This window comes from Cajanus cajan, chromosome 7, assembly GCF_000230855.2.
Source record: "Cajanus cajan strain Asha chromosome 7, NIPB_CcT2T_4, whole genome shotgun sequence".
NCBI classification, from domain to species: domain Eukaryota; kingdom Viridiplantae; phylum Streptophyta; class Magnoliopsida; order Fabales; family Fabaceae; genus Cajanus; species Cajanus cajan.
Genome location: NC_138523.1, coordinates 57097330 through 57125186, shown reverse-complemented (window position 1 = coordinate 57125186; position 27857 = coordinate 57097330). Strand labels below are relative to the sequence as shown.

The 27857-nt window shown below is 30.5% G+C and overlaps 3 protein-coding genes across 3 annotated transcripts; all 3 read right to left on the bottom strand.

The window, feature by feature from the left end:
* Positions 1 to 3246: 3246 nt before the first annotated feature.
* On the bottom strand, positions 3247 to 3969 carry LOC109795207 (uncharacterized). The gene has a single exon (XM_020354647.3). It carries the CDS (start codon positions 3918 to 3920, stop codon positions 3492 to 3494), a length of 429 nt encoding a protein of 142 aa, XP_020210236.1. The 5' UTR covers positions 3921 to 3969; the 3' UTR covers positions 3247 to 3491.
* Positions 3970 to 18083: 14114 nt separating this feature from the next.
* LOC109813538 (uncharacterized) lies at positions 18084 to 18497 on the bottom strand. The gene has a single exon (XM_020377739.1). It carries the CDS (start codon positions 18495 to 18497, stop codon positions 18084 to 18086), a length of 414 nt encoding a protein of 137 aa, XP_020233328.1.
* Positions 18498 to 19809: 1312 nt separating this feature from the next.
* Positions 19810 to 27413, bottom strand: ABCG7 (ABC-2 type transporter family protein). Its single transcript, XM_020380616.3, has 12 exons — positions 27005 to 27413; positions 26594 to 26784; positions 26227 to 26377; positions 25812 to 25944; positions 25200 to 25401; positions 23867 to 24143; positions 23458 to 23589; positions 21993 to 22213; positions 21302 to 21514; positions 21050 to 21134; positions 20226 to 20520; positions 19810 to 20151 (listed from the first exon to the last, which is right to left on the bottom strand). Exons 1-12 carry the CDS (start codon positions 27272 to 27274, stop codon positions 20141 to 20143), a joined length of 2181 nt encoding a protein of 726 aa, XP_020236205.1. The 5' UTR covers positions 27275 to 27413; the 3' UTR covers positions 19810 to 20140.
* Between the last annotated feature and the right edge of the window lie 444 nt (positions 27414 to 27857).

Below are 27857 nucleotides of genomic sequence, written 5' to 3'. Positions count from 1 at the left end.
TTTTATCAATAGCTTTTATCTTGATCTTGAAGTTCTTCAATAAAAAATTGTCTAATGGAAAAATCTGTATTAGTGATGGTATATTTGAGACTATGTTAACTCCTTCCACTACTGCATTTAACATTTTTTTTACTTACATTTTTTTAAATGTTATTATAGATCAAATTAAAACATTATTGCAACATTTTTTTTTCTAAAAAAAATGTTATTATAAATAAAATAACATTTTTCTTATCTCGATGTTCTTTTTTTTACAATTGTATTTCAAAGTTTAGTTTCATATAGGATAGAAGAAATATATATCAAAAGTATACTTTTCTTATATTTAATTGTTTTCTAAAATTGAAATCTTGGCTAGATCAATATAGATGTAGAATATATATAACTGTATAATGAAATTTAAGATAAATAAACTTTAATGTGATCTATATTTGGTAATAATTAATTAATGATATTTTAAATCTTATTAAGGGTCTTGTAGACAAAAATATAAGTGATAGTAAAATGTAATTATTATTTTATAAAATACATAATTTTAGTAATATTATTAAAATGTTACCAAATACTATTTTGATAATATTTTTAAAAATGTTAAGAGTCTTTAGTAACATAGGATTTATCTTATACTTGATAAAATCTTTTAGGATTAAATATGATTTTGATCCTCTTAAATTGTCTTTATTTGGTTTTAAATTTTAAAAAAAAATTCCTTGATTTTAGTATTCCAATTTAATATAATACTTATTTTATTTCTTTTTTTAAAAATTGTCAGTTTTTATTGTTAAAATAGGCTTTCTTAACATTTAAATTGTCATTAGTTTTATTAATATGATATTTTTTAATTTAAAATATTAATTATTTTGGAGTTAAGTTTTAAGATCAAATAATTTCACACTTGAAATTTTTTACTTAAATAAAGAGTCTCCTATTAACTCAAATAAAAGTAAGATTATTTTCCCTACATTTTCATCACCATATTCATAAATGTTTAGTTTTATGCTTTCATCCACAATTCTCTAAGTTTTAAATTATTGATTTTTGGTGACACTCGTTCATCTTTAAATAATGTTCATTTTCCCCTTTTTGGAGTTTCAAGTATTGCCTTTTAAAATAGACCCTTGACTTCCTTCATGAGAATAAAAGTAAAATAGAGAAAAAAAGTAAAATAGAATACTTTTGGAACTCCCATGCTCAAGCTCAAAAATAAATAGTGATAAATTGAAAGTGTAAAATTAATTTTTATTCTAAAATTTAATTTAATTTTGAAAATAATTAATATTTTAAATATAAAAACTTACATGTTAATAAAATTAATAGTTCTTTAAATGTTGAGACGATTTATTTTAATAGTAAAAGTTGAGTGTTTAAAAAAAGATTAAAAAAAGTATTACATAAATTTAAAGGACTAAAATAAAGAAAATTCTTTTTGAAAAACTAAAATTAAATATAGTCAATTTTTAGAGAACCAGAAATATATTTAACTTAATTTTTATAAAAGTATATTAATAATTTATTCATAATTTATCAATTTTTTTTAATATTCTTAAAAGCACATTTTATTGTAGTGATAGAAATAAATTTTACGATTTTTTCTTGCCAAGTTTTTAAACCAAATTAACGACAAGAGAAACAATATATATATATATATATATATATTCTGTATAATATTTAGAATTGTGATATAGATTTTAAAATTACATATAAAATTAAGGGTACGTTTGTTTGAACATTAAAAAAGAGTGTTTTCGAATAAGTATTTTTTAAAACTAAGTTTAGAAAAAGACGTTAGAAAGAGTAAAAGAGTATTTATTTGATTAAAATACAGTACTTTTAGAAAAATAAAGTTTGAATAATCGTTAATAAAACAAAATTTAAACAAACTTACTCTAAACTAATTAATTTAACCTGGCCCGAAGGAGCAGCTGGTTAATAAAACTTGAACCCATATACAAAGAGTGCAAAATTGGTTACTTAGTTCACGTATGGGATGGGCCTGCATGCTTCTGGCGCTACAAAACCATTACACCCTAATTTTTACTTTAACAATATATTGTCAATTTTGATCATAGTAAAATCATTACGAGCAAAAAGAAAAACCTTTTTTTTTTCTTTTTTTTTTTTACGTGTTGTTAGTCAAATACGGAGAACGTGGAATTTGGCCATCGATAATTTAAATTATAAGGGAAAATTGAGACGGAATAATTTATAACTAAATATTTTAAAATATTCATATAATGAAATTTTAAATCTAAAAGTGTCTATTTCCAGTCTCGTTTGAATATTCTTTTTTATTTTTTTTTAAATATGAACAAATATAATTTTTATCTTTTATATTTCTTATTATTGTTTTCATTAATTTTAAAAAATTTTAAAATGATTTTCAACAATTCTTAGTAATGATGAGACATATTAAAATATGTCATATCAATAACTTTTCTAAAATTTTGTTTAGTTAAGCACTAAAACTAAAAAAATTTAATGTATAAAACCAATTTTATTTTATATTTATATTTATAAAAATTAAACCCCCCCACACACACAAACACACACACACACACACACATATATATATATATATATATATATATATATATATATATATATATATATATATTCTTTTAATCAAACTAAATTTTGGAGAAATATAGAATTGAATTAAATAAGAATGCTACTAAGTGTATTGGAGAGGTAATAAACAATTATTTGAAATATTTCAGAGCCTCATTTAATAATAAAAATTATTAAAGTCACAGTACAGTGACATAATTTTTAGGGGTTTTCTCTTTTGTTTTTTTAAATAGCAAAGCCATCGTCCCTTTCACTCCCTCGCTTTTTATTATTATTTATAAATAGTATCTTTGGGAGTTCGAAGAACACGTCTCAATTAGATTTTACAAACCTATCTATAAAAAGAAACTTCAATTATATTGGGAGATCTAAGATCTAAATCTCATTCCATAGCTACAATAGAGAAATAATAAACTAATTATAGCAATCACATGCAAATGGGCTAATTCTGTAATTTGCTGATGTATGAGCTGGTATTCATCCTGGATGCCTATGTGATGATTTATGTAAATAACGATCAGTTCCAAGGCCTTTTCTTTCTCTCTATTTCGTTTTAAGCTGATCGATGATAAGAAGAAGAAAAATATAACGAACCAGTTAATTAGAATTTCCGACCCCATTTTAAGAATCTTCAACTTTTTCTATAGCTGAATTATTTGGGAATCTGATGACAACATATTCTTGAAGCTAAAGCAACTGATCATATTATAAAGAGAGTCAAATCATAACATTTCATTACATGAGTTGTATAGATCACAAATGACAGACACTTTGACCGTTGCATTAATTTTTGGATAAACTTATATCTATCTCCCCACCCCTAGATGATAAGATGGAAGTTCCAAATCCTATACATGATAATGATACATATTCTATCTATGTATAAATGAATTGAATTGAATGGTTTTCTAAAAGCTAAACCATTAATTCAAAGAAGAAAGAGCCTTGGCCAAGTCAACTAAATGAAAAAAAAGCACAGCAGTAGAAGTTGGGACACTGATTGCAACCAAAGCCATGGCACCAAGAGCCAAACTTGGCCTAGTGTTCATCAAGTGTGTCTGTAAAACTCCCACAGCTTCACATATGATGGAGTCGTAACTCGTGTAATAACGTTTCTCCCAATCCATCCAATCAGAAGGTGGCTCATAGTTTCTCTCAATCATATTCATCTCATGGATCCTCTTCCTAAGTATGATCATGCTCTCATCCACCAACCTCCCACTGAAGTTCTGGTCCCTCATTGATGCCATAATAACTGAACTCAATTTTCTCCCTTTTGAACCACATGTCTTGGAGGCTACAGAAAATGGGTGGAATATTTGTGAGGAATTGATCAAACAAATGGATTGCATTTTTTTTTTTGTGTGTAGTTGATTTATTGATGGAAATGGGAGAGGAATTATGTGATATTTATAGGCATTGGGGGAATGTTCTTTTTGTTGTGCTTATTATTATAATAATAATTTGGTAACGGAAGGAGGGACCTTGGGAGAGAAGTAATGCGGCAAAACCGTGTTTGTTTTAATCGACAGTTAATGTTTTTTTAAAAGCGCGTTTCTAGTGTGTAGTTGGGTTTTCGGGGAAGAAGCAATAAGTGGATGTACAAAATTGTGACGCGTGGTGGTGGAAAATAGAGTAACCATAAAGTTCCTCCAAATTTAGATTAATGAGATTCTCGATTTACGTCGTTGACTTGTATTTTAAAGCACAACTTGCTAATTATAAAAGAGTTTTAACATCATATACAAATGTTTTGCACCATTAGTAAGAGGTGTAGATCGAAGGACCGATCAATCTAGCTAAAGTTAATATTAAGTATGATATAAAGTGATAAATTATAATATAATATAATAAGATGTTTACAGGTAGAAAGAAAAGATTTTATTAAAAAAGATTACGAGTTTCACATATATATGTTTTTATATATAGTATTTGTAATACAACAAAAAAATTAGAATACAAAATAAAAAAAGAGAAAAAATATTTAAAAATAATATTAAAAGGACATAAAATTTGCAAAAAAGTAAAAGTTAGATGATAGTCCCTTTGAATACTTATATCACAACTTAATATATAAACTATTATAATACTAATTAATGAGACTTCTTCCTTTCCTAATACTTTATATATAATAATTACAAAGTCAACAAACTTATTATATGGTTATTTGAAATTAAACAATAATATGAAAAAAATTTCAGTGTTAATAATACATGTTTTGTTTATTGAAAATTATTCACTTACGAAAGAAGAAAAATTTGACAAATAACTTTTAAGTTGTGGCAAAAGCATCTATATTACGGTAACATTTTTATTTTGTTGAGAAAAATAAACATATCTCAACAGTAAAGTAAAATTTGACAATAACAAAAAAAAATCTTGAAAATATAGTTTTATGTAGTGTATATATTTAGCATGTGAATAAAAGTAGTGTAAGTAGGGAACTGAAAATGATAATCTGCGGGAAGCATGTGAATGATATTGCATTATTGATGATAAGAGAGAAGAAATTAATAAAATAATGATATTAAAGTGTAAAAGTAGAACAAGCGTATAAGAAATCCCGTGTGTTTCAGCGGTAGGGGTTGATCCACGCTTAAGTAAGGTCAGGGGTTCGAATCTTGCCTTGTGTATGCAGCCGCGTTAAATCTTGGGGCCAACTATTCCACTCTTTTGAGGTGCTTCCAACGTAGCGAGGAGATTAGTTAGTCACCACTGGGAGTGGATACTCCAGAAACGAAAAAAAAAAAAGGAAGGTATAAGAGGGCCACGTGGCAAGGTAGGCTTGACCTTTATTATAAGAAACGATGCAGGACGGCGATTTGTTCATTCAAGTGTCAGGTACTCTGCATCTTATCTCTCTGATTCTTATTATGAGTTATCATGACAATTGTTAACATTTTTTTTAAGGATTAAAGTTAGTTAATATGATTAAATTTGATTTTAATCGATTAAAAATATTTATATTAATTTTAGTCTTTATAAAAAAAATTAAATTTATAAAAGTGTTTCTTATTAGTAGTGATGTGATGTGATATATATATATAAGGTCATTAGTAAGTGCTAAATAAAGTTATTTGTCAAAATGTTATCCGAGATCAATGATACAAATGTTTTGTGCAATATGTTTTTAATGCTAATTTTCAACAAAAGGTTGTAAAATAATTGGGGACTTTAAACTTAGTTTAACATTTTTTCATATAAATTAATTTTAAATATTAAAATTTTTTTAAAAGTAAATTCATGTGACTACATTGTAATGTTGTCGCATTTATTGGAAATATAAAAGGTAAGAATAGAGTTTACGAAATAATGTCTTTTATCGTTAAAAAGGATAATAATACTTAAAAATTATATAAAAATAAATAAATTAAAAGAGTCATTTGAAAATATTGGAGTCATTGTGAATTGGATGAACAATATGCATGAGTTGTAATAACTTGTAAATTTCTAATACTGAATTCGATTCTTCGATTTTTTTTTTCTTTTTTGAAATATTGGAAGACAAAGTTATGCAAAAGTATGCTGTTGTTAATGGAAATAATAGATATTTATATTGTTTAAATTTTAAGAGAAAATAAACATGTTTTCTATTGTATCAACTTTTGACTTTTTAGACACCTATACATATATTATAATAGCTATAACGTTGTTGTTAGAATTTTTATTTTTTTTTGGGAAGCAGTTAGGAAGTTTTTTCATGACGGTCAAATTAAAAATAATAAATACATATAAATTATAAAGTTTGCAATCTTTCACCCTAATTTTTAATTGATTACGTGTAAAGCAGGTGTTAAACATAAAACTTCATCGGAAATTGTTCAACTACAAAAAAATAATAAGTGATGCATACTGGAGAGAATATAATTCATGCCACATATTAGGACTTAATTTTTTTTTTAATTTAATAGATAAGTTCATTTATAAATATTTATTAGTAGGACATGGACCTTTTTAAGATTTGATTTGACTTGTTTAATCATTTATAATTTAAATTAAATTAAAAAATTACAATACTTATATAATTTATATGCATGTGTGTTGGCTTTTATATGTAGTAATTTGTTTCAATTGTGTGTATAAATATATAACGATTTTTTAAGTCTAGTTTTGCCAATATTTAATATATAGAATAAATTTGAGATTTAGATTTTTTGTTAATCTCTAATATTAGTAATGGTGATATTTTAATTAATTAAAAACTGGAGTGAGACATGTTAACTTGGGAGTGATTAACTAGTTATCTTGGGACAGATTATTGGGGGTATTGGTTCTAGCTGTTGCAGGAAATTAATATATACCTGCAAAATTAAAACGTGGGGGAAGAAGTTGTTAAAGGATAACAGATTCTGTTATATTTTGATATCCCTATCAGAATATATCTGATTAGTTATTTATTATTTGTTTAACAAATAGAAAGATTTTCTTATCTGAGTAGCATATTTTAGGCATTCTGTTATCAAGTTGATGTATATATATATCGTATACTGATCAATGCTAAATCATCACTTTCTGCCACTTCTCTATTTTTCCAACTTGGTTTCAGAGCTTTAAGCCTTAACAGCATCTTGACCGATCCAACAAACCATGGATTCTGCTGCCAACTCAAATCAAAAAAATACCCCCACTTCATTGTGTTCTGTCAAGTTGGACAGAAACAATTATCTGTTCTGGAAATCTCTAGCGTTGCCTTTAATTTGAGGAAGCAAACTCGATGGCTATATCTTTGGGACAAAGGAGTGTCCTGAGCAATTCATTATAGAAGAATCAACAAAGAAAATCAATCCTGCTTATGAGGAATGGTTAGCCACCGACCAGTAGCTATTAGGGTGGCTTTTTAATTCAATGACAGAAGGCGTTGCCACTCAGCTTCTGCACTGTGAAACATCCAAAGAGCTTTGGGAAGGTGCTCAAAGCCTAGTTGGAGCGCACACACGTTCTCGGGTCACACTACTCAAGACTGAGTTCCATAGCTCTCGCAAGGGCTCAATGAAGATGGAGGAGTATCTCATCAAGATGAAATTATTGGCGGACAGTCTCAAACTTGCAGGGAGTCCTATCTCCAACACTGATTTGATCACTCAAACTCTAGCTGGCTTGGATATTAACTACAATGCTATAATAGTCCAATTATCTGATAAAAACGACTTGACTTGGATTGATATGCAAGCACAACTCCTAACATTTGAGAATAGACTTGAGCAGCTAAATTCCCTCTCAAGTCTGACCCTTAGTCCTTCACCAAATGTTGTAACCAGATTTGACCAAAAAGTGAATCGATCTAACAATCGTGGAAGCTGGAGAGGTAATAATTTTAGAGGTACGAGAGGTGGTAGAGGAAGAGGAAGACTATCCCGAGACAAACCAACATGTCAGGTTTGCGAAAAAATTGGCCACATTGCTGTCCAGTGCTTCTATAGGTTTGACAAGTCATACATGGGCCAATCCTCTGATGACAAGCAGGAAAAGCACAATGCCTTCATTGCCTCACCAAATTTCAACGCCTCATCAAATTCAATTAGAGACCCGGAGTGGTACTTTGATAGTGGTGCTAGCAATCATGTCACACATGACCCTAATCAGTTCCAGGAAATCTCTGAGCATGATGGTAAGACCTCTTTAGTTGTTGGTAATGGTGAAAGATTAAAAATACACGCTTATGGTACTGCAGCTTTAGACACTTGTCAAAGATCCCTTAATCTACACGATCTTCTCTATGTGCCTAAGATTACTAAAAATTTATTAAGTGTCTCCAAACTTGCTACTGACAATAATATTACAATTGAATTTGATGCAAGTGACTGTTTTGTGAAGGACAAGTTAACAGGGAAGGTTCTACTAGAAGGGAAACTTAGAGATGGCTTGTACCAGCTCTCTAGTGTCAACGCTCGACCGAGTGATGGGTCACATATCTACTTGTCAGTAAAGGAGAATTGGCACAGGAGGCTTGGACACCCTAACAGTAAAGTCTTGGATGAAGTCTTAAGGAGTTGCAATGTCAAAACTTCAAAGGATGATCACTTTAATTTTTGTGAAGCTTGTCAGTTTGGAAAATCACATTCTTTACCTTTTAAATCTTCTTTGTCTCGTGCCCAGGAGCCCCTTGAGTTAATTCATACAGACGTTTGGGGCCCTGCACCAAAAAATTATTGTTCTAGTTTTAAGTACTATGTACATTTCATTGATGATTTTAGTAGATTTACTTGGATTTATCCATTAAAGCAAAAATCTGAAACGGTGCAAGCCTTTATTCACTTCAAAAAGTTAACAGAAAACCAATTTAATAAGAAGATTAAAGTGGTTCAATGTGATGGTGGAGGTGAATTCAAAGGTTTACAGAAAATTTCCCAGGAATCTGGTTTCCAATTGAGAATGTCCTGTCCATACACTTCACAACAAAATGGTAAGGCAGAAAGAAAACATAGGCATGTTGTTGAACTTGGTCTTACCTTATTAGCACAAGCCAAAATGCCACTTTATTTTTTGTGGGAAGCTTTCTCAACTGCCGTGTTTCTAATAAATAGGTTGCCTACACCTATAATTAGGAATAAAAGTCCTTACTCAGTACTACTTAATAAGGAACCTGATTATAATAACTTAAAGTCCTTTGGTTGTGCATGTTACCCATGTATCAAGCCTTATAATGCCCATAAATTGCAGTACCACACTACAAAATGTGTATTTCTTGGTTATAGCAGTTCTCATAAGGGATTCAAGTGCATGAACTCAAATGGCAGAATATTTATCTCAAGACATGTGATATTTAATGAACATGAGTTTCCTTTTCATGATGGCTTCCTCAACAAACAAAAATCAGCAGAAATTTTTACTGAACCAGCTTCCTCTTTCTATCCTTTGATTCCTGCAGGGATTAGCCATAATCATGGATTTGAAACCTACAGATCAATTAGTGTAGATCAATCCAATAATAGCACAGAAAATGATGGTGATCAACATCAGAACAACTACAACACACAAATCCCAACAGAAAATTTATCACCTACTCATGAACAACAGATTGATGCAGAACCAACAGATACTTCATCTGAACTAGTAGCTGAAGAAAACTCACAAAACATCAACAATAGAGCAGATGATGCAGCAGTTGACAACAACACCATTCCAATCTCAAACACTCATAGGATGTGTACAAGGAGCAAGGCAGGAATTCTCAAGCCGAAACTTCCTTACATTGGAACAGCTGAGAAACATGAGGAAGTGAAAGAACCAGAGACAGTAACAGAAGCTCTTCAAAGATCAGAATGGAGAAAAGCTATGAATTCTGAATTTAAAGCCTTAATTTCCAATGGAACTTGGACCTTGGTGCCTTATCAAGGTCAGGAAAATGTCATTGACTCTAAATGGGTCTTTAAAACCAAGTACAAAGCAGATGGGACAGTAGAAAGAAGAAAAGCTAGGCTGGTTGCAAAAGGTTTCCAACAAACTGCAGGTGTGGATTTTGATGAAACTTTTACTCCTGTAATTAAAGCTAGCACAGTGAGGATCATCTTGGCTATAGCTGTACATTACAACTGGGAGGTGCGACAGATGGATATCAACAACGCTTTCCTAAATGGCTATCTAAAGGAGACAGTATTTATGCATCAACCTGAAGGATTCACGGATCCTAACAAGCCTCACCATGTTTGTAAATTCATCAAAGCTATCTATGGTCTCAAACAAGCACCAAGAGCTTGGTTTGATAGACTCAAGAAAGCTTTACTCCGTTGGGGGTTTCAAAATACTCGCAGTGACTCATCACTTTTTTTTCTTAGAGGCGAGAATCATATTACCTTCCTATTAATTTATGTAGATGACATAATTGTTACAGGAAGCAATACTAATTTTTTGCAAGCTTTCATCAAACAACTCAATGTGGTCTTTGCACTAAAGGATCTTGGGAAACTACATTACTTCCTTGGCATTGAAGTGCATAGAGACAGTGGTGGCATGTTTCTCAAACAAATCAAATATATTGCAGATATCCTCAAGAAATTCAAAATGGATCGAGCTTCCTCTTGTCCAACACCTATGGTTACAGGAAGGTCATTCACTAATGAAGGAGAACCAATGAAGAATCCTACTATTTTTAGACAGGCTATTGGTGCTCTTCAATATTTAACGAATTCAAGGCCTGACATTGCCTATTCAGTAAATAAATTATGTCAGTACATGAGTGCTCCAACTGATGATCACTGGCAGGGCATTAAAAGGATCCTTCGATATCTTTGTGGAACCATAAACCATTGTTTGCATATCAAATCCTCGGCTGATCTCGATATAGCAGGTTTTTCTGATGCATATTGGGCCATAAGTATAGATGATAGAAAGTCAATTGCAGGACAATGTGTCTTTCTTGGAGAATCCCTCATTGCATGGTCATCAAGGAAGCAAAAGGTGGTTTCTAGATCAAGTACAGAATCTGAATATAGGGCACTTGTAGACTTAGCAGCTGAGGTTAAATGGATTAAATCACTACTACAAGAGATAAAACTACCTATGCCAAGGAAGCCAATTTTGTGGTGTGACAACTTGAGTGCAAAGGCACTAGCATCGAATCCTGTGATGCATGCAAGGTCAAAACACATTGAGGTTGACATTCATTTTATTAGAGATCAAGTTCTACAAAACCAAATCAGCATAGCCTATGTTCCAAGTTCTGATCAAATAGCTGATTGCTTAACTAAAGCACTCACTCACTCAAGATTCTCACAACTTAGAGACAAACTCGGTGTGGTTCAATCACCCACTCGTTTGAGGGGGGTGTTAAAGGATAACAGATTCTGTTATATTCTGATATCCCTATCAGAATAAATCTTATTAGTTATTTATTATTTGTTTAACAAATAGAAAGATTTTCTTATCTGAGTAGCATATTTTTAGGCATTCTGTTATCAAGTTGATGTATATATATATCGTATACTGATCAATGCTAAATCATCACTTTCTGCCACTTCTCTATATTTAAATTAAATTAAAATGTTACAATACTTATATAATTTCACTACAAGAAAATGACGATTTTGCGACGGTTATAAGACCTACATTGCGACGGTTATAACTGCCGCAAAGACAACATTGCGACGGTTTGGGAATCGTCGCAGAGTCGTCCGTCACCAGGCAATTTTGCGACGGTTATCAGAACCGTTGCACAAACCGTCGCAAAATTGGAATTGCGACCGTTTCATCAACTGTCGCACCAAATGCCTCTATATTAACATTGCGACCCTTTCATCAACTGTCGCACCAACTGCCTCTAAATTAATATTACAATCCTTTTTTTACCAGTCAAAAATTATAATTTTTTTTATTTTAATAAATTTATTAATGTAACAATCCTCATATTTGGTCTTTCAAGGATTTTATTTCACGATATTTCACTGTTTAGCATGTTTTATCCTTACTTGTGCAATTTCTGGGAAACTTCCCAGAAGGTCACTCATCCTTGTACTACTCCAGGTCAAGCACGCTTAACTGTGAAGTTCTGATGAGTAAGCTACCGAAATGTATATGTATGTTGTCAGTATAACTTGTACAGATTAATTCATTTAAGTCATCCTCAAATATACAATCTCATATCTGTATTATAATAATAATATATAATAATTTTATATTACAAATAATAATAATAATAATAATATATTTAGTTATTCTTTATTTATATGTACTTACTTTTATAATTAACATCTACTTATTTCGATTTAAAATTATAATTTAAATTATTTAAATTTTTTAATTTATAATGATAATATAATTTATAAAATTATAAATATTTATTTATTACATACTTATAAATTATTTTAATATTTTAAATAAATTATTAATTAATTTAATATATTTATTTACCTTAAATCAAACATATAAAATTAAAAAAAAAATGTATTTATCCTTGTTTTATTTTCTAATTATCAACTATTAATAAAATACTAACTTAAAATCTTATCTAATTATATATAATATTCTCATATCAAATTTAAAACCAAGTATTAGTTATACAAAAATATTAAGATCATATAGTAAATTGTCAATAAGATTTTAGTTAAATAATTTAAAATAATTAATGTTTTAATTATATTGTTAATTAGAAAATAATTTATTCCAAAACTAATTAATTTTTTTATATTAATTATTAGTAACATTTAATAATTTTTAAATTAACAATTAATTGGATCAATGAAATTCAACACACACGATGAGTTATTGAGCGGAATAACTTTACCAAGAGTTATTTTGTAAGTTATCTTAAATCAAACATATAAAATTCAAAAAATATATTTATCCTTGTTTTATTTTTTAATTATCAACCATTAATAAAATACTAACTTAAAATCTTATCTAATTATATCATAATATTTTCATATCAAATTTAAAACCAGTTCTTACATTTTCGACAAATATAAATTTTTCTAAAATATTTCATCAATAATATAGTTTTTCCTACAAAAATTTTCTCATCAAAAATATAAATTTTCTGACAGATTTAATTTTGTTTTTATAAGAAATCATCTTCGATTAATTTAACATTTTGTATATATGATTTAACAGTAAAAGATTTTCAATTTAACGGTTAAATTTACAAAATTCACATTTAATATAAAGTTATTGAGTTGTGTAACACTTAGTAAAATTTACAGTGATGTAATTATAAACCCCCTCATATATATATATATATATATATATATATATATATATATATATATATATTAAATGTGACTTTTACTAAGTATTACACCGCTCAATAACTTTATATTAAATGTGAATTTGGTAAATCCAACTGTTAGATTGAAAGTTCATATCTCTCAAAGATTATATATACAAAACTTTATATTAATCCAAGATGGTTTGATACTTCATTTTTATAAAACAAAATTGATGTCATATATTCATTTTAAAATACACTAAAATATAAACAATTTGATTACCTTCCAGTTGTTGTTCAATTTTAACAAAATTTGATATACACTTATAAAGTGATATGAACTTTCAATTTAACGGTTGGATTTACAAAATACACATTTAATATAAAGTTATTGAACAACATAATACTTAATAAAAGTTACATTGGTATAATTATAACCCCCTATATTATATATATATATATATAGGGACGGATGTACATTTGGAATAGTGGGCACTTGCCCCACTACTATTTGACATATACATAATTTTTTTATCTAAAAAAATATTATATTTTAAAAAAATAAAAATTATATTCTAATAAAATAAAAATATAGATTCAGAAAAAATGTTTATTTATTTTATATCTATCAAATTTTTGAAAGAAATTAATTCTCATGTAATAAATTTTTTTTTCTTAATAATGAATTAATTTTTTAAAAAAGTTTAATTATAATATATATATATATATGTATATATATATATGTCTTAATATTCACATATATAATGTAATATATTAAAATAAAAAGTTTTTTGATAAAATAAAATTTTTACTATGCATGTTTATCTTTTGTGTTTTTTCTTTATTGTATACGTTGATTGAAAAAATCAAAATAGTAAAATTATATATATTGATTAAAAAAATCAAACTAAGAAAAATCAGAAGATTTATCTTCCATTTAGAATTGTTATTATAAGATATATTTTAAAATAAATTATCATCTAAAAATATATATTAGATATTAAAAACATATTTATATCATAAATAAATTAAACTGGATTTTTATAAATTTTAACATATTTATTTTTATATTTTTAAAGAAAGTATATATAAAATTGTTAATAAAATATAAGTTCGTTAAGATAATATACATAATACTTAAAAAAAAAACTTTTAAATTCTAATAAAAAAAATGCTGAAAATTTTGCGACGGTTTATGACTAACTGTCGCAATGTTACATTTGCGACGGTTATGATTAACTGTCGCAATGTTAAACTTGCGACGGTTTATCATAAATCGTCGCAATGTTAAACAAATTTTGCGACAGTTTATGATAAACCGTCGCAATGTTAAACAAATTTTGCGACGGTTTACGATAAACCGTTGCAATGTTGAACAATTTTGCGACGGTTTTGAAAAACCGTCGTATGAAGGGTCGCAATATCAAAGCGACGACGGTTTCTAGATAACCGTCGCAATTTGTCCGTCGCAATTTATCATTTTTCTTGTAGTGTTTATATGCATGTGTGTTGGCTTTTATATGTAGTAATTTGTTTCAATTGTGTGTATAAATATATAACGATTTTTTAAGTCTAGTTTTGCCAATATTTAATATATAAAATAAATTTGAGATTTAGGTTTTTTGTCAATCTCTAATATTAGTAATGGTGATATTTTAATTAATTAAAAACTAGAGTGAGACATGTTAACTTGCGAGTGATTAAGTAATTATCTTGGGACAGATTATTGGGGGTACTGGTTCTAGCTGTTGCAGGAAATTAATATATACCTGCAAAATTAAAACGTGGGGGAAGAAATTACCAAAGTGAAGGTAAGCAGATAGGGATAGGGTGATATAACTAATTGTTGGTTTTTGGTAAATGGTATCCTAAGAGTAGTAATTATAAAATTAATATTTATAAAAAATAAAATAAAAATTATACGAGAAATTGTTCAGATACACTTTTCATATCATATCATATGCATGCCGTTTTCCTTCTTGTTGATCGGCATCAGCCCTTTTCTGCATTCTGCATAATAAAACATTTAGCTTAATAATAAGTTTAGAGAGAAGTAGGGTTGACTTGAGTGGTTATAGATATTGATTGAGGTGAGAGAGTTGGGGTTGTAGCTGAGACTTGAATTTTGAGGAAGAAATCAACTCTGATTCTAAAAGCTAAGATGCATGTCTAGAAAAGATTGACCTTCTCAACATGAAAAAAAAAAAAACGGCACGTAAGAGGCTAAGGACTAGTATTTCTTCTGCTCGTTACCAAACTACAATCTAGAATACATTTACTTTTCCAACGTGGGTCTCACGCTAATTCCATGCTTTTTTATAAAAATTATTGATATTCATATAACTTTTCATGTTTCTTTCTTTTTTTTTTATTTTTAAATTGTAATCATTTCAAAAAGTTTCATCTACATATACAATTTTAAATGTTCTCAAGAGTTTTAATAAGTAGTAAGTACATATGCACGATGGTATATTGATAATTCTATCACTTGAATCTTCTCTTTAAGTTTTCGTCCGGATATTTATTACCTCTTACCTATAACAAACTTGATAATGTTTAGTCATACTCATTTAAAAGAATGAGAGATAAATTATTTACAAAAGACATTCTAATGCTCAAGTTACTATTTGGTTCTAAACAAGTCAACGATAATTAATTATGTAATAAATATAAAAATATCTTTTTATCTTCTTAAACTTCATTATTTATACTAATCTTACTAAATTTAGGCTCATAAGATAAGTTCATTAAGGATTGTAGGGTCTCAATTAACGCCTTTAGACTTTATCATTTATCGGAATATGTATAAGAGTTTTCAATTATTTCCTCTCAAGCCTTCTAATATAATAAACAAGTCACACAAGTGAGTTTGACGCCACAACATAACCTAAAACCTTAAAATATTAAATAAGTAAATCTTTCTTATTTATATATTATTCTACATATCCAACTCTAACTAATGTGAGATTTAACTTCATACTTGAACTCCATCATGCGTAGCTTCAAAAGGGTGAATATCAAATGTTTGTTTAGTTAAAATTTTTCACAAACATTTATAAGAGAAAAGATGGAAGGAAAAAAGAAATAAAAAATTGTTAAAATTAACTTATAGATGAAATACTTTATAGAAACTCTCGAGTTAGTCTTTTTTAAATATATATATATATATAAGCTAGTTTTTGTATAAAAAAAATCATTTTTTTATGTGTTTATAGAAAATTCATGCAAACAAACTCAAATGATTTCAAACAAACGAAAGCACGATTCCTAATTTCCTACTTTCTGGTATAGCGGTGTTGGCGTTGTGTGGGAGTGATGTTACTCTTGATATGTGAATGTGATGGCATATGATTCCTAATTTTCTAATTTCTGGTACAATGGCGTTAGCAGTGTGCGGGGGAAGATCTTTTGGAGAAATTCCAAACAACTCCTTTTTTATAGAAATTAAACACGTTTATACATAAAATAATTTGTGTAGATTTAATATCCTATTTCTTTCTGATTTTACGATTGAAATATTCAAAGATTTCATGTCTAGCTCATAACATAATAACCAATGAAAGATGAAATCTCGTCTGATATCTTAACTCATTTTTAAGAAAGAAAGCCAAGATGAAACTCAACGACTAGAATTATATTTCAAGAAACCAAATTAAAGAGAAATTGATCTAACTTGTATAAAAATCCAAATAAATTTTTCTATGAATATTTTTTAAAAACTAAATTAATTAATTTTTACATGAATTAAAATTAACTTATATATAAATTAATTTATAGAAGTTCGTTTCTCTTATTTTTTCTAGAAACCTAATTTTAACTTTTGAATAGTGAGTGTTAATTTATTTAGAAATTTATTTTAATTTATTTTCTCTTAAAAGTATTTCTTAAGAAGTTTATCTAATTATAACTTGTTAAAATTGGGTTTGGTTTCCAAATTCTTAGAAGTTAACTTTTTCGAAAATGAATATCATTTCACAAATAAAAATAAATACTATATATTTAATTTAAAAAATTACAATAAATTATTTTAAAATTTTATAATTAACTAATTTACATTTATTTTTTCAAATATTTACTTTACTTTAAGTTTCTAATTTTTTTTAAAGAACTTAACAGTCATGCATTGTCAATAAAGAATGTTGCGCATAATTAATTAAATACAAATTATGATTTATATAACTTTTAAAACAATTATTATAAAAGTTAATAAATTTATAATTTATGGTGATTGAATGTTTAAACTATTGGTGTATTACGATGAAATTTTTTTAATAAAGTTAATTCAAAGAATTTATTAAAAGAATGTACGAAATAGACAAATAGTGTTTTCTTTTGCATACTAAACATGTACGTGTCGCCCTCTTTAATTAATAGGTAAAGTGGTTCTAATTAACAAACCATAAGTTTTCCATTTAAAGGATTGTAATCGACATAATGATGATTGTATGATATAATCGCACGTAAGATGAAAAATCATTCAACAATCAGCGTATATTCTCCTATAGTAATAAAGAGCATGTTTTTTTTTTTTGACAGAATATAAAGATCATGTTTATTACTCGTTTATCACGCATTATATTCAACATGTTTTACTTGTATTTAATTTGCAGCCCCACTTTTTTCTCAGTCATGGTGACCTGCTCATAAAGTGGGCTCTCTCTAGTGTCAAAATTTAGAAAAAACGACATTACTTTCAATTTCAAAGAATACGTACTGTTTAAGGAATTTTGTTAGTTGTACACATAATTTGTACATCATCAAAGTATGAACATTTGTACAACAATGAACAATGCATGGCACCTTTGATAGAAACAGAATATTGTGTACAGTAGTGATTATGAATATATTTTCCTACTTGTGGTTGATCTCACATATATTATATGATTCCCTTAGCGAATTCTACAAAATGAAACACAAGTAATGACATTGAGATGGACATGCTAAGCATAAGAAGAGCTAGCATGGCGAGGGCAAAAGAAGGTCTAGTGTTCATCAACATTCTCTGCAACAATCCAAGTGCTTCAAATACATCCGAATCATAATTCCCAAAATACTTCTTCTCCCATTCACTCCAATCCGAAGGAGCTTTACCCTTCATTTGCAACATCTCTATCTCACGGATTCGCAGTCTGAGAAGGATCATGTTCTCATCCACCAACTTGCCATCATATTGGTGCCCAAACGAGTCTCTTTTTGATGCACAGATTAAACTCCTACGTGTAGTGTTGTGGGGAGGCAACGAACGAGGGAATGGTAGAAGCACACGGGAGCATAGAGAGGTTGCTTGCATTTTCTTGACTTCAACGTGTTGCAATGGCTAGCTTTGTGATTCGAATGTTTTTATGTTATGTATATATAAATGGTTGCAATGTTGTTGTTATTGGTAGTTAAGGAACTTAAAGGGACCGTGGAGTGGAATTGGAAGAAAGAGAGAGATTGCGGATTACGGCACAACACACATAATTGGAATTGGAGTAGCGTGTTCGTTTAATTCAATGTTTCTTACGCCAATAAGGAACCTTCTTCTCTTACGTCACCACGTTGGATTTGTTTCCTGTACGATTGCGCACCATAATTTATTGGAATTTGGTAGATACTAGGTACTTTCATTTTTAAATCAAATAAACATAGCTAATAACGTCTTGATCGATAGTCAGGCCAAGCCGCAGAGCCTACGATACAATATTCAAAAGAATTATTTGAATGTCGATGCGTCAATTAAGTCTTAGTCTTGAAAAAAATAAATCTTTTTTTTACGTGACATCTTTATTTATTAAAATTTATAAATAAAAAAAAACAGTATAAGAACAAAATACGTGATTCATAAATTAAACGACTAAAATGAAAAAATTAAAAGAAATGAAGGCAAATCAATAAATTGACCTTGTGACATGATGGCAACCCAAATCGACGATGACAAAGTTCTAACCTTTGGTACACGAAAATAACAAAGCTATTAACGGACAAAATAAAAGAAGAAGAATAATTTTAAAAGAAAACGGAGATCCTTTGATTGATTTGAAATGAAAATGAGAGAAAAAAAGATAATTTACTTAATACCTTATAAATAATTCAATCAACGCAGTCTATATTACTTTACACTTTCTCTCCTTCAAATGTCCGGGAAAAAAATCATGATTTTCTCATTCGATTTAAAAAATAAATTAAATTAAAATAACTAAATTTATTTCATTTCCGTTTATCTATTATTAGATTAGATGCAAGAAAGATTTAAATGAAAAGAAAATAATGTCATTTAAATTTTGTAAACTAAGTTGTTTTTAAATATTGTTTTTGTCTTCTCCTTGCGAGATTACAAGTATTATTTACTGAAAGATTATTTCCTCCTGTTGAATTAAATTAAACTAAAAGGAGTTTTGTTTTTCCCTCACCTCTCCACTTCATTAAAATAGCTATTCTCCATTCATCTTCTAGCCTTTTTTAACCCAATCAGTAAAAGGTGATATTTTGACTCCTATACTTTTCTTGTCTTCTAAATTTTTCTATACGGAGTTTTTTCTTCATATATAAAAATTCCCCGTTTCTCACCTTCATTTTTAAACCCACATTTCACGTAAACGGAATTCAAAACTAAGTTCATCGAACGGAAATCTGTGACCGACCTCAATTTCAACAAATTGTTGGTCATAGCGGTTACGTTACAATCAAGAAAAACCCATCTCATGGATGATTTCCACATAATCTATGATCATTGAATGAAAATAGATACTATAATCAAATGAACCAACATGAGACAGCCCAAGATGTCACTGTTTATTATTACATCTAACAACTTGTAAGTCGACCAAAAAACTAACAACCTGTAAGCATAAGCTGATGTTTTCGTTGTCCAATTATCACATTGTGATTGTGATCCTGTTCTATAGAAACGGCACTTTCTCAGTATTTGCAGATCATCCTTGCAAAGTATCTCTACTTAGCACCTGTATTAGACAAATCAATAAAAAAATAGATGAATATCTTATATGAACAGCAGTAGGCCCAGCTGATTACAAACCTTCTAGGACAAATGGGCCAACAAGATCTACTTCAGATGACTCAAGGGGCTGCTTGGAATCAACTTGGCTGACTGGCGGAGCTTCAAGTGTCTGATCAACTTGTTCAGAATTGAGCTCCTCAAGTTTTAAATGCGGTTTGTTGTGGCCAATAATAGGGCTTTCAAGTTGCTGGTATTTAGGTTTGTTTTTCTCGAGAAGAAGGTAGGTGGTGCAATACCAAAACAGCAGTATTCTATTTTGTGCTATCACCGTATCCCTGATCCTACTTTTTCCGAAGGAAATACGCTCTAGTGCCTGTTAAAAAGGTAAGCGTATAAAAAAGGGAACTGGATCAGCAATCAAGAAAGCACATTTACAAAAAAAAAAAACTTTTTCATGTATTCTGACAGTGGAAAAGCAGGTAGTTTGTGTGATTCTTGAAAAGGTTATCTAAGAGATGACAACAGATCACAATTTAATTTCAACTTTAACAGAAATAGTTGAATGACGGCATATTATAAGTCCAGGTTAATATCCTAAATTTAGCATTTATATGATGGAGAGATAATAGTAGCATTACTACTCGAGCAACTATAATATTTCAGTAATTTTATAACATGCAAGTTGACTACAGGGTTGCAGGTTCTTTTTCCCTTCCTCACTTGTACATCTTACGGAAACCCAGATGGAACCATACTTTCCAGCTTATTTTTCCCTTGATACTTCATAAAATTTCTATAAAGTTTTGGTGTCCAGTGGTCACAGCATATCCCTTCTTTCCCAATTCTACTGAAAATGGTCATAGTTACAATTGAATTTAAAAGATTCATGGCTCTACTCTCACCTGTTCTCCAGTTTGAATATCAAATGAATGTTGATGGTCAAATTGAAGGCCACTAAATTCGTTGATAGAAAGTCCCTGAAATGCCCTGAAAGTGTGCATAAATCAATTTGGTGTTCATTAGTATTAAAGCAAGGGAAACCCATTATTTAACTCTGCAAGGATATTTAGTTCAATAAAGTTGTGTTTCCTAGTACAAGCTATATAGTCGAAGTTAAATCCTCATACTCACACATAAATCAGAACTGTGCTTACCATCTAATCAGAGAAACATTAGGAATCCATCGGAAGACGATTGGGGTATTCTCAGGATTTACATAGTAGCCTCCAAATACAATAAAAACTGTCATAAGAGAGGGACCTACTGCCATTGCTGCTTCCGTGGTTGGAACCATAGCACCAACTGTAAGACCCATAGCGGATGCAGCAAAAGATTCCATGGTGACAATGCCACAAAATTTCCCAAATCTAGAAAGTCAAACTAATAAGTCAATTATAAGAGATGGAAAAATTAATGGGAATAAAGCTCTCAAGAGGATAAAGGTGGAAAGAAAGTGAGGAGATGGTACACAAGGGATAAACATTTCCCCCATTTACCCTTGCATTTTTTTTCTTCTTATAATGAATACAGAAATAGATCAAGAGGAAAAGGGAACATATTTAATGTTAACTTTTATCTATAGAACATTCATTGGTCACCACCTATGTATATGTATACCTCTACAGCCTTTTGGGACTTGTCAACATAAATAATCCTCTGAAATGTAACGGGAAGTAATGGATTGTGAAGGACAACTTGGAAAATCATGCACATCTCTTGGTCGTCATCATATAAAGAATTACAGAAAATTTAAATCTACTACCCCAACAAAAAGTAAAATAAAATGAAAGAAAAATGCAAATTGATCCAAACTATAGCTTGTAGAGGCCAAGATAGGAAACTGACCTCTGCAAAGTAGGATGAAGACGTGCCATTGGATACAAAACAGCACCAAACATTAATGGAAATGCTGCTCCAATCGGAATCTCAGCCAACAATTTTGAGAACAGATAAGGACCCAGGGAATAGGAACCTTTAGCACGTTCTCTATCTACAATTGCCCGTTCCTTTGGAAACACACCTACAGTCTTTGTGAGAGCAGCCATAGCTGTGTTTATTGCAGTAACCTGTGAGCCTCACCATGTAATTAAGGAAAGCAAACTTAGCTAAAGTGAAACTGCAATTTTGATAACATAACAAGATTTGGGTTTGACGCATTTCAAAGTGATTGTCAAGATAATTACACAATAAAAGATGGAACTGAAGTAGTCAAGTGCACTAGATTTCAGATAATACTATCGCTGCACAATTAATTGATTGTCTCCACAATATTTTTACTTGTCAATAAGCAAAAATCTCCCTATTATTTTAGGAATTTGACCTTAAAAAATCAACTAAACCAATAAAACAAATAAATAAAATAGGTGATGAATAAATATGTTATGACAGGAAAATTAATTATTTTTCGTTTTTCTCCTTGGAACTAATTGATCTACATCATGAAAAAATAATCAATCATGAAAACATGGTTACTTTATTATTAATATCTTCTACTTATGCACAATTCTTCTTTTTCTAACTATGTGATACTAATAGTTAACTCTTGAGAGTATCCAATCACAAAATAATTGGATTACATAGGATAACTAGCATTCTAGTGCACAGTTTTGAACAGGAATATGCAGCTTATTCACATGTCAAGTATGCCCAAAACACATACATACTTGCAGAAAGGTGTCTATACTCTACTGAAAATCAAAGGATTAATAGTCAAAGGTCTTGTTATCAAAACAAGTTATCTGAAGACAAAAACTTGTAGATGTTACCACATAGAAGATCATTCTAATATGAATAATAATATTCATGAGTTTGAATGTAAACATGTTTTTTCTTCAACCATAGTGTTAGTTAGGACAGATGGGCTGCTGGGAAATTGAAAAATAAAGAAAGATAAAAGGAAAAAAAGTTAAGTATTGAAAGTTAGAGTAGTAAGAGGGGATTATCGGATGAATAAATAGGGAAATGTAAGTGTAGAAACATCATTCAGTTTTATTAGTTTTGATGAACAGAGCATTAGTGCAGTTGTCAACAGGGCAACCCTTGATGAAGGGGAAGCCTTCAGTATTCCTCCTATTTTATGTTTGTAATTCAATCACCAATAACAGAAGCATTTTTTTCCTTTTCCCTTCTCTGTTTTAGTGTTTACTAAAATACCTCTCTGAAACATCATATTCTGTTTATGGGTTCCTACCGTACAGTAGGATAAAATTGAATATGTAGCAATAGAAACATTTCAGAGTTGTTCAACAATGTATGTAAGCAGCAAGCGAATATGAGAAAAAAGCTGACAGGAATCAAGAACATCACAAACCTGAAGCAATCCCATTCTATCTTGTATTGAGGTCTGAGAATTTCCCATTCTCCAAAATACTGACCCAAAGATAATTGCCGATGCAATTGACATCCTTGCCCGAACTTTGTTGGTTGGTGCATCACGGGATGCCTAGTTATCCAGACAATCATGAAGCCAAAGAATGAAAAATAAGTTTCATCCTCCTTATACTGTGTATAAGAAATAAATGATCCTTTATTGTCTTCCAAAACTATGTCTAATATTTAGTGATCAGAATTAAGAATTTAAGAAAACTGGTGACAGTGTTGAATCTGTAATATGGAGAAAATAAATAATTTGACTACACAATATAATGGGTCCTGTCATGCAATTTATCCCAGTCCTTCCATTCTATGATAAGACAGACAACAAACTAAAAAAGGCACACCTGCATCCATGCTCTTTTAAGGAGCAACCAAAATTGCTTCCACCAAACTCCTTTCTTCTTTGCTACAGCCCTCTTGTTGATTTTCTTTCTACTATTCAAGAGATCATCTACAGTAATTGGAGTTGCATATATAACTGCAGATAGTCTTTGTGAGAATGACTCAACAAGACCATCAATCCTTTTTTGAGAGGTATAGACACTATCAGCAGAACTGTAGTCTATGGATATAAGATCCGCCAAGAATTCAGCAGGATTTGTATGATCTGGGCAGTGGTACCTGTTACATGGACAAATAACAACCAATTATTCATAACAAACAGTAAAAAAGGTCATAGATAGAAGAATAAATAATATATGCACTGACAATATAAAGATCTTTTACACTATCATCCAATCACAAACCATTATTTGTGATAAGTTTGTTGACTTTTATAAAAACTACCTTAAAAGTCATACCAAGGAGACTTTTTATCGGTTGACAATATAAAAACTTTTATACCAACAGTGCATAACTATTAAAATCTAGAAAAAATTTATGGTACAAAATTATTTCAATGCACTATTTCTTACTTACATTCAGATATTTGCAACAAACTAAAGGTATGAAGAATGGGACTATGCTTTTGAATTGAATGAATGAACACATATGGATTGTTCAAATAATTTAACGAAGAAAAAGTCAACAGACAAAAGCAAAACATCTTTCATTTAAGATCTCAACTTGAAGCCAAAACAGAAATATCTACCAAATGCATAAAAATTGAAAACTAGGCAAATATCAAGGTTCAGAACAAGATCAAAGAATCCTTCCTCTCAGAGAGATAGAAATATATATACTCCAATTATGCTTGTAAAAATTCAATTCATACACTGCTCAATATCATTATGATTTATGACTTGACTAGAAAATCCTTAAACGTGTGATAAAGATCATCGTTAATATAACTCATACTGGTTTTGAAAGAAAACAAGAATGATAGCAATAGAAGCTTGATACTACTCCAAGAATATAGCTTATAACAATGTTGTTACCAATAATAAGCAAAGACTTCATTAAATCATAAGTTAAATGTAAATATTAGATTTGAAATTTTGGCAAGCTAGTAATCCGGATTTCTTGGCTTTTCTAGAAGTCAAATTAAGATTCTGGAATAAGTATAACAGAGAAAAAGGTTGTGATATCAACCAAGTGTTTGAATATAAAGAAGTCAGTTACGGTGAAAAGGGTTGTATGAAGCTAACTGAGCAATAATTTCTTAAATAAAATACTGGAGAGAATTCCCAGTGTGAAGAATGTACAATGGCATAATATAAATAAGGTTAAGATGATGACCCAAATTTTGAGAAGTATGTCAGTGGTTCATCACGAGCAGGACCAGCATAAACAAGTGAACCCTCTGTTAGCAAGATGATGTCGTCAAATTTACTATACACTGAACCTCTTGGCTGATGTATGGAACAAATTACAGTATGACCATCTTGTGCAAGTTGTTGGAGAGTTTCCATGACTTTCTCAGCCTGGAAGGCATCAAGTCCTGACAGCAAAGAAAGCAACTCCATGTCAAAATAATCGAAGAGAGAGAGAGGGGTAATAATTGTCCGTACAAATTGACCACATTTGGCAGCAACTACTGGCAGGAAAATCCATTTACATGTTATAAAATCAAAGAATGTGTACCTGTTCACATTGTTATGCTATATGTCCTACATGTAGACTAAAATGCAAGAAACCCCTTCTTAAGTATAAGTTAATGTTAGAAAAACCACTTGGGGTTCAAAACTTATCTCTCTAAACTATTTCCTAATTTTTATTTCAAGCATGCATACCAGGAATATACTTTGTGTATGTGACATTATATCATTGTTTTATGAGCCATACACCTACACCATATCATATGCAAAGTTCAAATTCAATGCAAAGCAAATACTGCAAGTGCATGATTACCTGTTGTGGGTTCATCAGCAAATATAACGGATGGGCTTGCAAGCAGTTCACATGCCAAGGATAAGCGTTTCTTTTCACCACCACTAATTCCACGAACTTTTGCATCACCAACATTGGTATCAGCACAACTAACCTTTTGAAGAAAAAGCATACAGATGCCAAAGGGAGTATTAGTAACATAGGAGGACTATCGAACAAGAGCAATATATTTTCAATCACATATTTGAAAGAGGAAAGTGAAAATAATTATGTAAGATACAACTTGTAGTTGATTAAAATGGATGATCAAAATTCATTCTTCAAGGATGATACAAAAGGATTGTACTTGTAGATTTAAAACTGTTCCTATATTCCAATATGCTAACAGTAACCACTTTGCCACCAACACAAAATACAAGGTACGAGGCAATCTCACCAAGCCTAGTTTGAAAAGGAGATTGTTCACGAATTCATCCCTCTCTTCCACAGAAGATATGTCGGGAAGCTGGAGTTCTGTAGCAAGAGACAGCGTTTCCCGCACAGTGAGCTGCGAGAAAAAGAGATCCTCCTGTCTCACATAAGCAAACCTACACCAAATCACCAATAAAAAAACGGCATTTTAATTGATCTGCCTAGCAACTGAAAAAATATAATAAAATAACTATTGGTCTGTTTGGATAAAGTTTAAAAGTATTTTTTGAGAGTTTCTCTATCGAAAATAAAAAGTTTTGTTCCGGTAAAAAATTCTCAAAAGTGTATCCAAGGCTCTACAGCAAACACAATTCACAAACAAACAAGCATACTTGTAAGCGTTATTGGAACCAGGCTTTCCATTGAACTCCAAAACGCCACTCAAATGCAACCGAGGAGATGCTGTGAGCTGACCCGCCAGAACATTTAGCAACGTTGTCTTCCCTGAACCTGAAGGTCCCATTAGGGCTAATAATCTTCCAGGCCTCGCTTCACCACTCACATTCTTAAGCAAAAACCTCACCTGTTCATTTTACATCACCTTCCAATCATCACCGCATTTAAAGATAAAAATAAAAATAAATCAACAAATCCCTACGAAACAACGACACTATTACGAAGGTCGAACCAAAATGTGCACTGCATGTAACCAAATAACTAAAAGAATAATTACTGTAACTATCCAAAGCTTAATAAACAGGATTTTAGCTAGCATTCACGAGAAGTAGGAAACAGGAACTCACGGACTTGGAGGATTTATCGGAAACGGAGCAATTGATGTTTCTCCAGCGGATTGTGACCGGCCTGACCTTTCCGGATGGAGGAGCTTCGGCGTCGCCGGAATCGTTGTCTAACTCATCGTCGGCGTCGTTCTCCGGCGAGAGAGCAGGGCCGGGAGCGGAGAAGACGCGGACGAGGAAGGATACGGCGACGGCGATGACGACCTGGCCAAGGCCGCTACCGCCGAAACCGGCGATCATTTGGTGCACCTTTTTCCCGCCAAAACCCGCCATATTCGTCTCTTCTCTTCCGTCTGAAGTGTGCAGTGTGAAGTGCGTGCTCCGAGCGTTAGAGGTGAAATATCCTAACGGAACGACGGCGTTTTGGTCGCTGAAGTGAAAAGCATGAGTGACGCGTGTCCACGTTTAGATAAGGTGCCTAGGAAAATAAGCACTTATGAAAACTGAAAAGAATTGGATGCTGTTTTTGTTTTCTTTTGTTGACATGAAAGCGATTTCCTTATCTCAAAGCGAAGGCCATTTGGCATTTCATCTCAAGCCAAAACAATCCCTTAACGTAAGGAGAATGGTCACCAATCGGCCATCGTATTTTGTTTTTTTTTAACTTTTAATTATTTATAAGAATGAAGTTCAATGTGAAAAAAAAAATTGAAAAATATGCTAATAAAATAGTTTGTAAGAATTGCAAGGTAATTTCATGAAAGAGTTTTACTGCGCATTATAGGTTTTATTCTCGGTGTTCATCACAAAAGGTGTAAATGAAAATTCAACAAGTTATAAATTCAATAATCTAGTGGTGGCAATGAAATGTCTAAAGAGACTAATGTTGCTAGAGTAGTACTAAGGGAATCAAAAC

What these genes read in the sequence shown, in the direction of transcription:
- LOC109795207 (XM_020354647.3), bottom strand. Translation starts at nt 3,920, where the DNA reads ATGCAATCCATTTGTTTGATCAATTCCTCACAAATATTCCACCCATTT.
- ABCG7 (XM_020380616.3), bottom strand. Translation starts at nt 27,274, where the DNA reads ATGGCGGGTTTTGGCGGGAAAAAGGTGCACCAAATGATCGCCGGTTTC. An exon ending in TCCTTTTCAAACTAGGCTTG is followed by an intron (nt 25,945 to 26,226) that starts GTGAGATTGCCT and finishes TTTCTTCAAAAG; the next exon opens with GTTAGTTGTGCTGATACCAA. An exon ending in ATATTCAAACTGGAGAACAG is followed by an intron (nt 20,521 to 21,049) that starts GTGAGAGTAGAG and finishes CCTTTTTAACAG; the next exon opens with GCACTAGAGCGTATTTCCTT.
- LOC109813538 (XM_020377739.1), bottom strand. Translation starts at nt 18,497, where the DNA reads ATGCAAGCAACCTCTCTATGCTCCCGTGTGCTTCTACCATTCCCTCGT.